The sequence below is a fragment of the Pimephales promelas genome, chromosome 9 (assembly GCF_988280905.1).
Source record: "Pimephales promelas chromosome 9, fPimPro1.hap1.1, whole genome shotgun sequence".
Classification (NCBI taxonomy): Eukaryota; Metazoa; Chordata; class Actinopteri; order Cypriniformes; family Leuciscidae; genus Pimephales; species Pimephales promelas.
In genome coordinates this window covers 7,480,869-7,494,563 of record NC_142777.1, presented here as the reverse complement: position 1 = coordinate 7,494,563, position 13,695 = coordinate 7,480,869, and the positions used below count along the sequence as shown (strand labels likewise).

At 42.6% G+C, this 13,695-nt stretch overlaps 1 protein-coding gene across 1 annotated transcript; it reads left to right on the top strand.

The window, feature by feature from the left end:
- Positions 1-7,089: 7,089 nt before the first annotated feature.
- On the top strand, positions 7,090-13,015 carry LOC148977494 (uncharacterized). The gene is made up of 2 exons (XM_089134717.1): positions 7,090-8,355; positions 10,586-13,015. The coding sequence occupies exons 1-2, from the start codon at positions 7,263-7,265 to the stop codon at positions 11,632-11,634; spliced, it is 2,142 nt and encodes a 713-aa protein (XP_088990843.1). The 5' UTR covers positions 7,090-7,262; the 3' UTR covers positions 11,635-13,015.
- Positions 13,016-13,695: the final 680 nt, after the last annotated feature.

Genomic DNA, 13,695 nt, shown 5'->3' with positions numbered 1-13,695 from the left:
ACTGATAACATGAAAGTAGCACAACACAGGATCAACAACATTGCTAAACACTAAATAACCCCAACTGAGCAAGCTCAAAGCAAGCCAAAAGCAAGGCGACAGTGGCAAGGAACCAAACTCCATCAGATTGGATGGAGAAAAAACCTTGGGAGAACCCAGGCTCAGTCGGGGGCCAGTTCTCCTCTGGCTTACATTCATATTGTTTTAATATAAATATTAAATATAAATATTGTTTATGAATGAAACGGCGCCATAACATATCGCAGGCGTTGAGTCGTCTCTTCACAGGCGTTGAGTCGTCTCATCACAGGCGTTGGGGCATCCGAAATCCCCGTGAGAGGCTGGACAAGTATTTGCATTGTTTTTGCAGTGCGTGTGTGATTTATTTTGTGAAGCCTAGTTTGTGTCTTAATTTAAATTTAGCCTCAATGCATTGTGGTTAAAGGAACATGTCAATTTATTTATTTAAACTGAGGAATGAGTTAAAGCACAACACTCCATAAATGTTGCTTAAGAGTGGAGAAAGGTGATGAGCTATAGCTATGCAAATATCATTTTATAATTAAAAGTCATACAGGTAGGATCCAGTGAATAACCCACAGCATTTATTAGCAATTAGTTAACAAACATTGTAAAAAAATAACAGCAGTAAAAACAGGTGAAAAAAGGCAGGACAAAAACACTATAAGCACGCAGGGCAGCTGTATTTGCCAACAGTGGAAGGTCTACCCACACAGTCCCAATGGTACCACCTTCCACATTCTGTACATTCAATCTAAGGAAGGAAGAGCAAACATTAGAATAAGTTAATTGTTCGTGAGTGGTTTTCAATGCATATTTATACTGTAAATTGTTCTTACCCATTGCACAGTTTGGCCTTTGTCCCTATGATGCTCTCCACATGAACGACACAGCTGTGAAAGGTCATCTGTAATATGTAGAAGGAGTCATGTCATGCAAAGAAAACTTAAGGTAGTCAAAGCTATACAAATTCAAATTATTATTTCTCACCAGTTTCTCTTAAAAGCCTTTTTGCAATTTCCAGGCGCAGTGAAACAAGGCCTTCCTCATTTGAAAATTTAATCTATTCCTCCATAAGAAGCAGCTCTGCTAGCTGATGTGAGCAGTTATGCCATACATAAATTAGGTTTTATCAATAAAGACTGTAAAAATTCATACAAGTACATATAACATACTTTGCAAACAAATGCACCACATGATGTGGAATCCTGTTGGGTAGGATGCACAATTGAGTGGCATCCCCACCTGGAAATGTTGAGACCTTTCATCCTGAGGAACGATCTATTAAATAGAAGTGTGCAAATGCACTCATCATTAAGCCGCAATACAAAAATATACAACAGATAAAATTTTCGTACAATACTTGCCTTGTAGCATCCCTGCACTTAGAAATTGCCGATTCATTAGCACCAAAAGGGTCAATATATATAGATTTTGACAATTTTGGGAACATTGCCTGAAAAAACAAAACAAACATTAAGTGTCAGTAGATAATCTTAAATCTGTATCATCTATTCATGCATCTACTTCTGTAGAAATTTAGAAAGTTACTTACTATAAATGTCCAATGGTTGTCATTGACACAAACAGCCCCGAATAGAATGTCATAGCTGGATGGATCAAGCTACAAACAATACAATAGCGATTTTAAAAACTGTCAATTTACTTAAACACTTCAGATTGTGTTTAAATGCAAAAACCTTTTTCAAGCCCTTTTGGCTTCCATTCCAGATTGCAGTCATCTGGTATGAATCGATTAAATATGCCCGTTTCATTCCTGACACATTTAATCGGTTTTTAAGATGGTGTAGATAACCATTCACAACCTATTTGCAAAAAGAATCAAAATAAAACAGGGAACCAAAACAAAGGTAACCATATACAATTTGATAATGCAACCCTACCTCACTTTCCATTTGCCTGGTGCCAGACCCATCAGGTTTTTGGAAAACAATTTGTAGGGGCCCATTTTGCTCCACAGCACATTCGGTTTCTTGCCCTCCCATATATCATGTATCACTAAAATAAGCACAATGAATACAAAGTAAAATTCTGAGCAATGGCACTGTGAAATATAACCAAACCACTTAATTTTTACCTTGTTCTTCTGGATATTTCGACACAGGAAAGGTGTCTGGGGAGCAAGAGTGAGTAGTTGGTGGGCCTGGGTTGTTTTGTGTTTGTGCCATTGTTGCATGGTGAGGAGGATTGGCAGAGTGAGGAGGATTGGCTGATGATCAAGGTGTTGCATGGTGAGAAGGATTGGCTGCGGATGGAGGCGTTGCATGGTGAGAAGGATTGGCAGGGTGAGGAGGATTTGCTGGTGATGGAGGCATTGCATGGTGAGGAGGATTGGCTGCGGATCGAGGCATTGCATGGTGAGGAGGATTGGCAGGGTGAGGAGGATTTGCTGTTGATGGAGGTGTTGCATGATGAGGAGGATTGGCAGGGTGAGGAGGATTTGCTGGTGATGGAGGCATTGCATGGTGAGGAGGATTGGCTGCGGATGGAGGCGTTGCATGGTGAGGAGGATTGGCATGGTGAGGAGGATTGGCTGCGGATGGAGGCGTTGCATGGTGAGGAGGATTGGCAGGGTGAGGAGGATTTGCTGGTGATGGAGGCATTGCATGGTGAGGAGGATTGGCTGGAGGAGCAGGAGGACTGAGAGGGGTTGATGGGATCCATTTTTTTGGAATGTGAGGCTCGGGCTCCACATACTTTATTAAGTGATCCAAGTTGAATTTCAACTTTTTCTTTCCCTTGGTTGAAACCACATCAACATTTTTGCCTTCTATGTTAAAGGAACACTCCGACTTTTTGGGACTTTAGCCTATTCACCTTACCCCCCAGAGTTAGATAAGTCCATACATACCTTTTTCATCTCCGTTCATCAACATAAGTCTGTTTGACGCACCCACCGCTAGCCTAGCTTAGCACAAAGACTGGATGTGAATGGTTGCAGCTTTCATACTAATCCAAATGAGTGGCAAAATAACGCAAACGTTTTCCTATTTACATGTTGTGATTTGTATAGTCACAGAATGTACAAATAACAAAGTCAAATGAGACACAGACATCTTTTAACCGTATAAAACCTGGGAACTATTCTCTGAAGGCGAAGCACTGCTACTTTGGCGAAGTAATAACCGCATCACCTGAGACACGCCGTGGTGAGGAGCAGAGAGTTCGCTCAGAGTTTGGGTAACAGAGTCAGCAATTTATAAATAGTAAAAGCGTAGTTTACAGTCATGGGTTTTCGCTCTATTGTAAATCGCTGCGACAGTAAACAGGGGAGGTAATACCATGTTTCACAGAATTCCAACTAAAAACGCTGACTGGATGAAGAAATGGCTACTTACTCTGGATATTTATCCAAACACACCTAAATAGATTATCAAGGGACATTATGTTTGCTCGGTACATTTCAATGAGGACGACTATTTTGAAAAAATGGAATTTGCCACACGGAGCATAATGTGCTGAAGGATACGGCCATCCCATCTATAGCACAGACAGGACAAGTGGATCACCTGCGGCTGAGGTAAGTGTTCCGTTATGTTTTTAGATGACCTACTGTAACAGTGCCATTAGCCAGAGCTAATCGTTAGTGACACTATTATATGATTAGGGTATGAATATGTTTTTATCTTGATGCAGTGCGGACGCGCTTGGAAAAAAAACGAGCGCGTTCACCGCATTGAACTTGCACCCTGCGCGCGGCGCGCCTAGTAGCCTAAATTTGAAATAACCATGGAAATAACGAACTTGAGCGTGCAAAAGGGTACGATAGGCTGTGAGTTCATTGTGCAAAAACAATTTGTGCTATTACTTTCCCCGTATTCTATCCTATAGTAATGCAATTATACTGTATATTATATACTGTTGAATACATTTGGTTCAGCTAATAAATTGCATTTAAAATATATTGATTCCTGTAATAATAATTATTTATTCATGTGATATTTATAAATCTGGGTGCGTTTTTGGTTGGAAATCAATGAAACATGGTACCTGGTCTCCCCTGTTTATTGTCACAGCTCATACAATAAAGCAAACACCCATGATAAACTATGCTTTTCTATCTAACGTTAGTAATTGCTGACTCTTTACTCCAACACTGAGCGAACTCTCTGCTCCTCGTCACGGTGCGTCTCAGGTGATGGTTATCACTCTGCCCAAGTAGCAGTGCTTCGCCTTCAGAATTATTTATACGGTTAAAAGATGTCTGTGTCTCATATGGCCTTGATATTTGCACACTCTGTGACTATACAAACCACAACATGTAAATAGGAAAACGTTTGCGTTATTTTGTCACTCATTTGGATTAGTATGAAAGCTGCAACCATTCACATCCAGTCTTTGTGCTAAGCTAGGCTAGCGGTGGGTGCGTCAAACAGACTTATAGCACGCACGGAGATGAAAAAGGTATGTATGGACTTATCTTACTCTGGGGGGTAAGGTGAATAGGCTAAAGTCCCAAAAAGTCGGAGTGTTCCTTTAATAATAGTAAATGGACCAAGCATGTCTGGGTCCATTTTTCCACCCTTTCTGTTCTCCTGTCTCACATTCCTAACCAACACTTTATCCCCAGCCATTAAGTTGTCCTCCTGCCCTTTTTCCATCTTTCGCTTCCGTACTTTCTCTTGACTCTTCGTGATGTTCAGTTTGACAACTTCCATTGTCTCCCTCCGATCTCTCAACCCCTCAGCCAGCTGCTCACTTTCAACCATTGCTTCCACCTTTCCATGACAGAGCTAAGTAAGACATTCACAATAATTATTCACATCTTTAAAGATCAAGTGTCAGCAAAAAAAAAAAGCCACAAACCACTAACCTCATAATCCTTTGGCACCTGACATGGATATCGTGCCTCTCTCCCAAACATTAGATAATATGGGGAAAATTTTGTTGTTAATTGTTTTTTTGTTCTTAGTGCGAACATTGTTGCATTTAGTTGCAGGTGCCAGGTTGATGGATTTTCCCCAACCATTTTTGTCAGGCTTCTGGACATTAACAATCAAAAAGAAAATCATGAAATGTAAAAAAAAAAAACTTCAGAACATGTGCTTGTACACATGTAAATTACCTTTGAATTGTGCCATTCATTCTTTCAACAAGGCCATTTGTCTGGGGATGATAAGGAGAACACAGACTCCTGGTGATGCCCAGCCTCTCACACAGGCTAAAATTGACCTTTGAAATAATAAAAAAAAATTCAGATATTTCTTATGGTAATATCCATTTATTTTGACTTGATTTGTTAAACCAACCTTGTTGACAAACTCTCGTCCCTGATCTGTTAACAGACGCTGTGGTGCTCCAAATTTGTAAAAAAAAGTCTAGGATGCATCCCGTGACCTCTTCTGCTTTTTTTGTTTTCAAAGGATAGACTTCAGACCACTTAGTAAAATAGTCCACCATGACGCAAATATATTGGTGCCCATTTTCAGTTGGCGTTAACTTTCCTATCAGATCCATACCAATTAATTCAAGTGGTTGTGTGACCTGAAATGAAAATCAATGTTTTAAACATTCAGGGCTAAGGCTATTAAAAGTTTGTTATATTTGCATTTTTATACATACAACTATAGGATTGTAAGCTGCCTTCTCCTTTAATGTATTTTTCCTAGCCTGACACTGAGGACACTGGGCTATCTGAAAGAAGAGAAGTGGGCCATGACCATTATAATTGAGTTAGATGTAGTAAAAAAAAAAATAAATAAATAAAAACATTTAAACATTTTTTTTTTTTTACACAATTAACTTACCCACTTGCGGATGTCCTGTTCCATGCCAGGCCAGTAAAATCTAAGAATTATGGCATTGTGGGTTTTCTCAACTCCACAATGTCCACCAAGAGGGCCTGCGTGGAATTCCATAAATACATTGTGCGCCTCGTCAGGTGAAAGGACATCTTTAGCCAAATGCTGACTCTTATCCTTTTTTCTCCTGCAGATGTAATGCAGCTCTCCATCTAATATAATCAAGTTATATTAGTAAATAATGCAGTTGTATTACCTTTTATGAGAAGACCAACTCAATACACAATTACCTTTCGTTGTGAAATTTTCACACCTTCTCTTTATGTAATAGCGCTCCTTTCCTGAGCAGCTCTCAGGATATAGGTTATCCTGCAAAAAGTTTTTCATTTCTTTAACTTTAATTGGATCCATTTGCTTTATCAGTATATGGCCTAACAACAAGACCAGTTACAATAATGACACCTTATTTATAGACCTTTCCATCTGTTCCTAATTGTTAACAGACGACAATAATGAAAGTAAATACTGAGATGAATTAGGAAAGATAATGTTAATGAGTTTCATGGTACCAATCAAATGAAGAGAACTGGCATAATTGAAATATATGTTATATAAAAAGGCCCACATCCATTACATTTTATTTATAAAACGGATAGACCATTGTGTCATATTTTTATTTAAAAAGCAAAACAAAAGTAAACAAAGCATTTTCTTATTCGATGTTTGGGAGAGGTGCATGGTATTCTTGTGAGATGACAAATTATTGAGAGGTTAGTGATGTATGTGAATATTAACCATAGAGAATATCAGCTATATTTGTTTTTAATAATTCATGCTTATCAATAATCATTCTTCTTATTTCAGTAATAAAATGTGTGGTTGCCACTCAGTGTTTTTACAGGACTTTAATACAAAAGACAGCGAAGCTGGAAAAAGACCCCAGAAGTTTGTTAGAACCATCCAAGAGCATTGTTTATTTTTATTTATTAAACACGTTTTAAACACTTTACTATGTCACCTTGAAAATTAAAACATCATAAATGTTACATATATAACTTACATGAGTTGTGGGAAAATGCTGTTCTGTGTTGCAATACATTAGATTCATGACATTCAAATTCATGCTCCCAACAGAGAGCATCTTGTACAATACAAATATTACAATATTACTATATAAGCATTTATATAAAATTCACTTAATTGTAATTATTATGATTCTAAGAAGATGCAGTATTACATACAGAATTGTTTTCTTTTTCTATTTTAATCATTTGGAAAAAATAAAACAACTGAGTTTGAAATGAAGTTTTATTAACTAAGTTCGGGAGGAGCACGTTCAGATAATTGACACGAGTGGACAGCAATCAGCAATCAATGATAAGAGGGTACAAATAGACTCAGCAGTCTTACCTCGATCCATTAACAGTTTGCAGCATTCAGTAGACTCGCCGCCTCGGTTAACTTCCGGTTACTCGCAGCATGTCTCCAACAAGCTCCTCTTCCGACGAAGAATTTACTTCGGATGCAACTTCTCAATCCATTCGTCCCACGGTCATCCCTTCTACGCCGGTCGGTGCACCTGAGCCCCCGGCATCTCCTCGCGGCCGCACACCGGCCCGATCAGCCCGGCGCTCAACAAGACGCCATGACCAGTCTTCGCCGCCTCCGGCAAGACTTCCATCTTCTTCCCCTGCTTCCTCCTACCGCTCAGCCGTCCCGACGATCCCACCCATCGGGAAATGGACCGTGGCTGGTTTGAGGCAAGCGCTGGGCAACTCCGATCTACAAGTTCCAAGGAAAATGAATAAAGCGGAGCTGTATGATTTATACGTCTCGTTAAATCCAACTCCTAAAACAACCCACAGGCAGAGCAAAGTCCGCAGGGCTCAAAATTCGCCTGCCCAGTCACCACCCTCGTCTCTTCGCACAGGACGCAGCTCGCTTCGCCCTTCGAGCCGCCGCAGCAACAGGCCCTCAGCGAGCCAGGGCCGCTCTTCAGGTTTCGTCACAACAGCTCCACTATCACCTTTTGATGAGGCCCAGCCCTCCACCTCTGCTTCCGCCGCCGCAATGCCACATACAGCCGGGGCCAGCGGCCTCCCCACAGCCGCTCAATTCTACTCTCCCGCTGTACATAACCCTTTTCCTTTCCAGTGGCCTCCAGCTCCAGCTGCATACACTAGCGCGAAGCTATCGCCGCTAGCATCACAGACCCAACAATGTCAACAACAGGTCTACCCAACAGGTTACAACCCCGCCCACTTCCAGTGGCCTGCAGCTCCAGTAGCTCAAGCAAGCGCAGGCCCGCCTCCGCTTGCAGCACAACCTCACACCGCTTTCTATCATCCCTCATATCCTCCAACTAACTTTCCTTCTAATTTTACAACAGGTCATCCAATCGCGAGGGCACAGCCGTCAATCGCAGCCCCGGATAATACCCTTCCCAGTTCCATTATACAAACTAAATCACCATATTCTCTTTTCACAGCCACTCCGATGCCTGTTCCGCTCAATGCAGTTGCCATGGAACCCCCACCGGTTTCTCAATCCATCCGCGCTCAGATCCTCTCAGGTATGGACATAGACCTCTCCACTCTGTTGTCTCTCCTACCTGCAGCCGAATCAGACCGCCAAGTGGATTGCGGCGATTTTTCAGTGACCCTGAAAAACACAAACACACACTCATCTCGCGTCCTTTCATTTCCCGAATTCACGATTGCTTTTTCACGTTACACGGAAATCGTCTGTTCAGCCTTCCCCCACAGGCGGCGCGAACTGAACGATTATCAAGCAATCATTGCCGAACTCGCGCTGTCCTATGGGGGAGGACATTTCTACACGTACCATAAACTTTTTTCTGCAAAAAGTGCCGTGCGAGTCGCACAATGGAATCAGTGCACATACTGGGGTGCACTCGACTCTGATCTTCACAGCAGGGTATTTTTAGGTTGCAAAAACATTACCTGTGCAGTTTGCAGGTCAGTGGCTCACTCAACCGCAACATGCCCACAGGTTAACACTACCTCTCTTCCCTTTGTGGGAATAAGTAATAATAAATCCACCAGCTATGTGCCGCGTGCAGCAACCACCAGCGCAATTCAAGATTCTACGTTTGACGAAAGCAGGCAGCCCTGTAATCACTTCAACGCAGGCAAATGTCAAAGAGCGCGCTGCCGCTACATGCACATCTGCAGCTTTTGTGGCGGCGCCCATGCTCGCATCGTATGTCCAGTCTTCAAGTCTGTGAATAAAAAATCTAAAAATTATTTGGCGACTCCTGTGAATATTTCGCGCATGCAACACGAACTAGCTCATCACCCAAATACCGAATTTACCGATTATCTGCTGTCAGGTTTAAAAAACGGCTTTAAACCCGGCTTAGAATGCCCGCTTTCTCAAAACATCATATGCAATAACCTCCAATCCGCCCTGACAGAACCCGAAGTTGTAGAAAAACTGATCAAAAAAGAAGTTGAGTCTGGCTTCATGATCGGTCCGTTTGACAATCCTCCATTCAATCCGTTTCGTGTCAGCCCCATTGGAGTGGCTACAAGGAAATTCTCGGGTAAAAAACGCCTAATAATCGACCTGTCAGCCCCGCACAATTCTCCGTTCCCAAGCATAAACAGCCTGACCCCTCTCGATGAATTTTCGCTCAAATACCACGACATAGATCAGGCTATCGACATGATAAAAATCGCAGGTCGGGGTGCTTGGCTTGCAAAAATCGACATTACTTCTGCTTTCAAAGTAATGCCTATCCATCCAGGTTCATGGCATCTATTTGGAGTTTGCTGGCTCGGGAAATATTATTTCGCCGTCCGTTTAACATTTGGTTGCAAAAGCAGCCCCAAAATATTTGACATGCTATCAGAAGCCGTTTGTTGGATCCTGTCGAACAACTATGCCATCCCTTACCTCATTCACTTGCTAGACGACTTTTTAATAATCTCGCCTCCCGATGCTATTCCAGCGGCGCACATTCTCACGGTTCAAAACGTTTTCTCTGAGCTAGGAATTCCTATTGCACAGGAAAAAACCATGGGCCCTGCAACGTCCATCGAGTTCCTAGGAATTAATTTGGATTCGGACAAATTTCAAGCATCCCTCCCCAAAGAAAAAAAAAAAAAAAAAAAAAAAAAATCGACCGAATAATCCTCGTCTCCTCTACTTTCCTTGAAAAATCCAATTTTTCAAAACGCGAACTCCTGTCCCTGCTCGGTCATTTAAACTTCGCAATACGCATCATCCCGCAAGGCCGCCCCTTCATCTCGCATCTCCTCTCACTCGCGTCCTCTGTCCATTCATTAGAAGACCGCATCTCTCTAACTCAAGCATGTCGCGACGAACTCAGGCTTTGGTTAACATTTCTAAAACAATGGAACGGCCTTTCCTTTTTCTACAACAACCTCGTTTCATCCCCCATTGACATCCAATTGTTCACAGATGCCGCACCCTCAATCGGGTTCGGGGGATTTTATCAAGGGCGTTGGTTCGCGGCTCCATGGCCCCCGCAGCTTCAGGACATAACCCAATCCTCAGCTTTATTCGAGCTTTACCCTCTCGTAGTAGAAGCTTTTCTGTGGGGGAAAGAATGGGCCGCTAGCAGCGTTTTAGTGCATTGTGACAATGAAGCAACAGTACATTGCATTAACAAAGGCCGTTCCCATTCACCCGCTCTGATGCCACTCTTAAGGCGTCTCACCTGGATCTCAGCTTGCGATCAATTCATTATCATTGCTAAACACATCCCTGGGTCAAAAAACCAAATCGCTGACTCCCTGTCTCGTTTTCTATTCCAGAAATTCAGGACGCTGGCTCCAGAGGCGGATCAATTCCCAACTCCAGTTCCTCGCTATTCAGAGCTAATATTCCCGTAACCCACCCGTTAAAACCACTGCTCGAAGCATCACTTGACGGTATCCTCCAAGCAGTATCTCCCAGGACCCTTCAATCCTACGTCACTGCTTGGAGATGTTTTAAAACATTTCATGTCTCTTATAACTTATCTTTCCCTGATTTTTCTCTTCTTTCAATCACCTCTTTTATCTCCTACCTTAATAGCATTAAAGGCCTACAAGTCGGGTCCATTAAAGGTTATTTGAGCGGCATCCAGTTTTTCCATAAACTGATGTATGGCGGTCCTTCCGTGGAGATAAACAATTCACAAACCTCTCTCCTGATTAAAGGGATTCAACGATCCCAGCCCACCCGCCCCGACGCCAGACAACCCATAACGCTGGACATTCTCACCAAATGTATTCAGGTTCTCCGTTCAGGTTACCAGCCCCTTAGTTCCGCTCGCACACTCGATGCCATGTTTATCCTAGCCTTTTTTGGTTTTCTCAGATGTTCAGAAATCGCCATCACTTCTAAATTCGACCCAAAAATCCACCCCACCATCTCAGACTTATCAGTAATTGATGGCGAAACCATTTCATACTTGATTAAACAAAGTAAGACTGACCAAACCAAAAAAGGCCATTTCATTTACATTTTCAACCTCGCTTCGCAAATCCAACCATACCAGTCAATTCTGGCATATCTGCAATGGAGAAGTCCTCAGGCTAAATCTCCTTTGGAACCCCTGTTTTTAGACGAATCCAAAAAACCCGTGACACGTTTTTGGTTCCAGAAACACCTTAAATCTGTTCTCCAACAGTCAGGCATTCCAGCAAAGAATTTTTCTAGCCACTCATTTCGCATCGGGGCAGCAACTTCAGCAGCCCAAAAAGGACTCTCCCAACAGCAGATCCAAGCCCTTGGGAGATGGTCCTCTGATGCTTTCCAAAGTTACATCAGGACCAATCGGTTCCACATTAAAAAAGCCCACCAAACCCTCATCGGGTAAGGAGAAAAGCATTGGTCTCACAACGAACGGAGCGAGAGCTTTCCCAGTAGAGCACTTACGTTTTCTCTTCCATCCAGCGAGCATCTGGCCTCACAGCGGATGCAGTTTGAGAAAATCTCCTGGGCAAACACTCATTTTCCCTTTCTTCAGTTTCCTCTTTTCGTCCAGCGAGCATTGGTCTCACAGCGGACGGAGTGAGAGCTTTCCCAGTAGAGTACTTACATTTTCTCTTCCATCCAGCGAGCATCTGGCCTCACAGCGGATGCAGTGTGAGAAAATCTCCTGGGCAAGCACTCATTCTTCCCTCTTTTCAGTTTCCTCTTTCCGTCCAGCGAGCATTGGTCTCACAGCGGACGGAGTGAGAGCTTTCCCAGTAGAGCACTTACATTTTCTCTTTTCATCCAGCGAGCATTTGGTCTCACAGCGGATGCAGTTTGAGAATCTCCTGGGAAAGCACTCATTTTCCTCTCCTCAGTTTCTTCTTTCCGTCCAGCGAGCATTGGTCTCTCAGCGGACGGAGTGAGAACTTTCCCAGTAGAGCATTACATTTTCTCTCTTCATCCAGCGAGCATTTGGTCTCACAGCGGATGCAGTTTGAGAAAATCTCCTAGGAAAGCACTCATTTTCCTCTCCTCAGTTTCTTCTTTCCGTCCAGCGAGCATTGGTCTCTCAGTGGACGGAGTGAGAACTTTCCCAGTAGAGCATTACATTTTCTCTCTTCATCCAGCGAGCATTTGGTCTCACAGCGGATGCAGTTGAAATCCCGGTAGAGCACTCACGTTTTCCCTTTTCATTTCAGAGGGCAGTCCAGGCTGTGAGCCACCAGCACGGGCCTCCCAGATCGAGCATCCAGGCCCTTTCTCAAGACGCCAGCCCGCCAATCTCGGCACTCATCGGGGGGTCTTTAGTCCGGCGGCTGTCCTCTGCTTCTTGCCTATTGGGGGGAGTACTCTGGGTTCGGGCTGAATTCCGAGCTCGGAGCCCTCCCTCCGGACAGCACGCCAAATACGCATTGAATCTTACTCACTCAAATTATATGTAAGTGTGAACTCGTGAAATGAAGTTTTATTAACTAAGTTCGGGAGGAGCACGTTCAGATAATTGACACGAGTGGACAGCAATCAGCAATCAATGATAAGAGGGTACAAATAGACTCAGCAGTCTTACCTCGATCCATTAACAGTTTGCAGCATCCCTCCTCCACCCCTTCTCCACACTCCTAGTTCTCCACACTCCTCTTTCTAAAAATCACTTACATACGGGGGGAGTACTCTGGGTTCGGGCTGAATTCCGAGCTCGGAGCCCTCCCTCCGGACAGCACGCCAAATACGCATTGAATCTTACTCACTCAAATTATATGTAAGTGTGAACTCGTGAAAGAATGTGATCTTAAAATTCAGCCAATTCAAAATGTTGATAACAGATCAGTCAAAACCAGAATGAACATTCCTGGAGTCCATTGGCATAATCACACACCTTGTATAATTCCAAACAAGCCCTGCAATCACAATATTAAAAGAACAAGAATGATTCCCTCTTCAAGATTGATTTTTATCAAGACTTCTTGGCTGGAGTCTATAACAAAAACAAGAGGATAATAATAATGCATTGACCAGTCAGAAAAATCAGAGTCAAAATTAGTTTTTATTTTAATTTATAATTATGTTGAAAATGTTACAAGTTCATGAGATGGTTACCTTCATGACCCTATAAGCATAGTATAGCTGCTTAATGTCCAGGGAAATGGACACAAAGGTGTCAGAGCTGTCATTCAAGCAAGAGATCTAAGATAATAAAATCAGCAGAGGTAATTAAACTGACAAGTATTTTATAGATCCATATAAAATGAAAGGCTATGCACAGATCAATAAATACAACTTTGCAATTCATGTTTTCTTTAGGCTAGGCCTATTGCAAATGTAACTTTACGATTCCACATCTGTCGTTATTTGTGATTAGAACACATTAAACAACACACGACGGACGCAATAGTAGGCTATGTAGTGAGACGTTTAAATTCTTACATGTCTTCTGAACCGAAATGCGCTGAAGTCTGCTCAT

What these genes read in the sequence shown, in the direction of transcription:
- LOC148977494 (XM_089134717.1), top strand. Translation starts at nt 7,263, where the DNA reads ATGTCTCCAACAAGCTCCTCTTCCGACGAAGAATTTACTTCGGATGCA. An exon ending in CCGCGCTCAGATCCTCTCAG is followed by an intron (nt 8,356 to 10,585) that starts GTATGGACATAG and finishes TTTCTATTCCAG; the next exon opens with AAATTCAGGACGCTGGCTCC.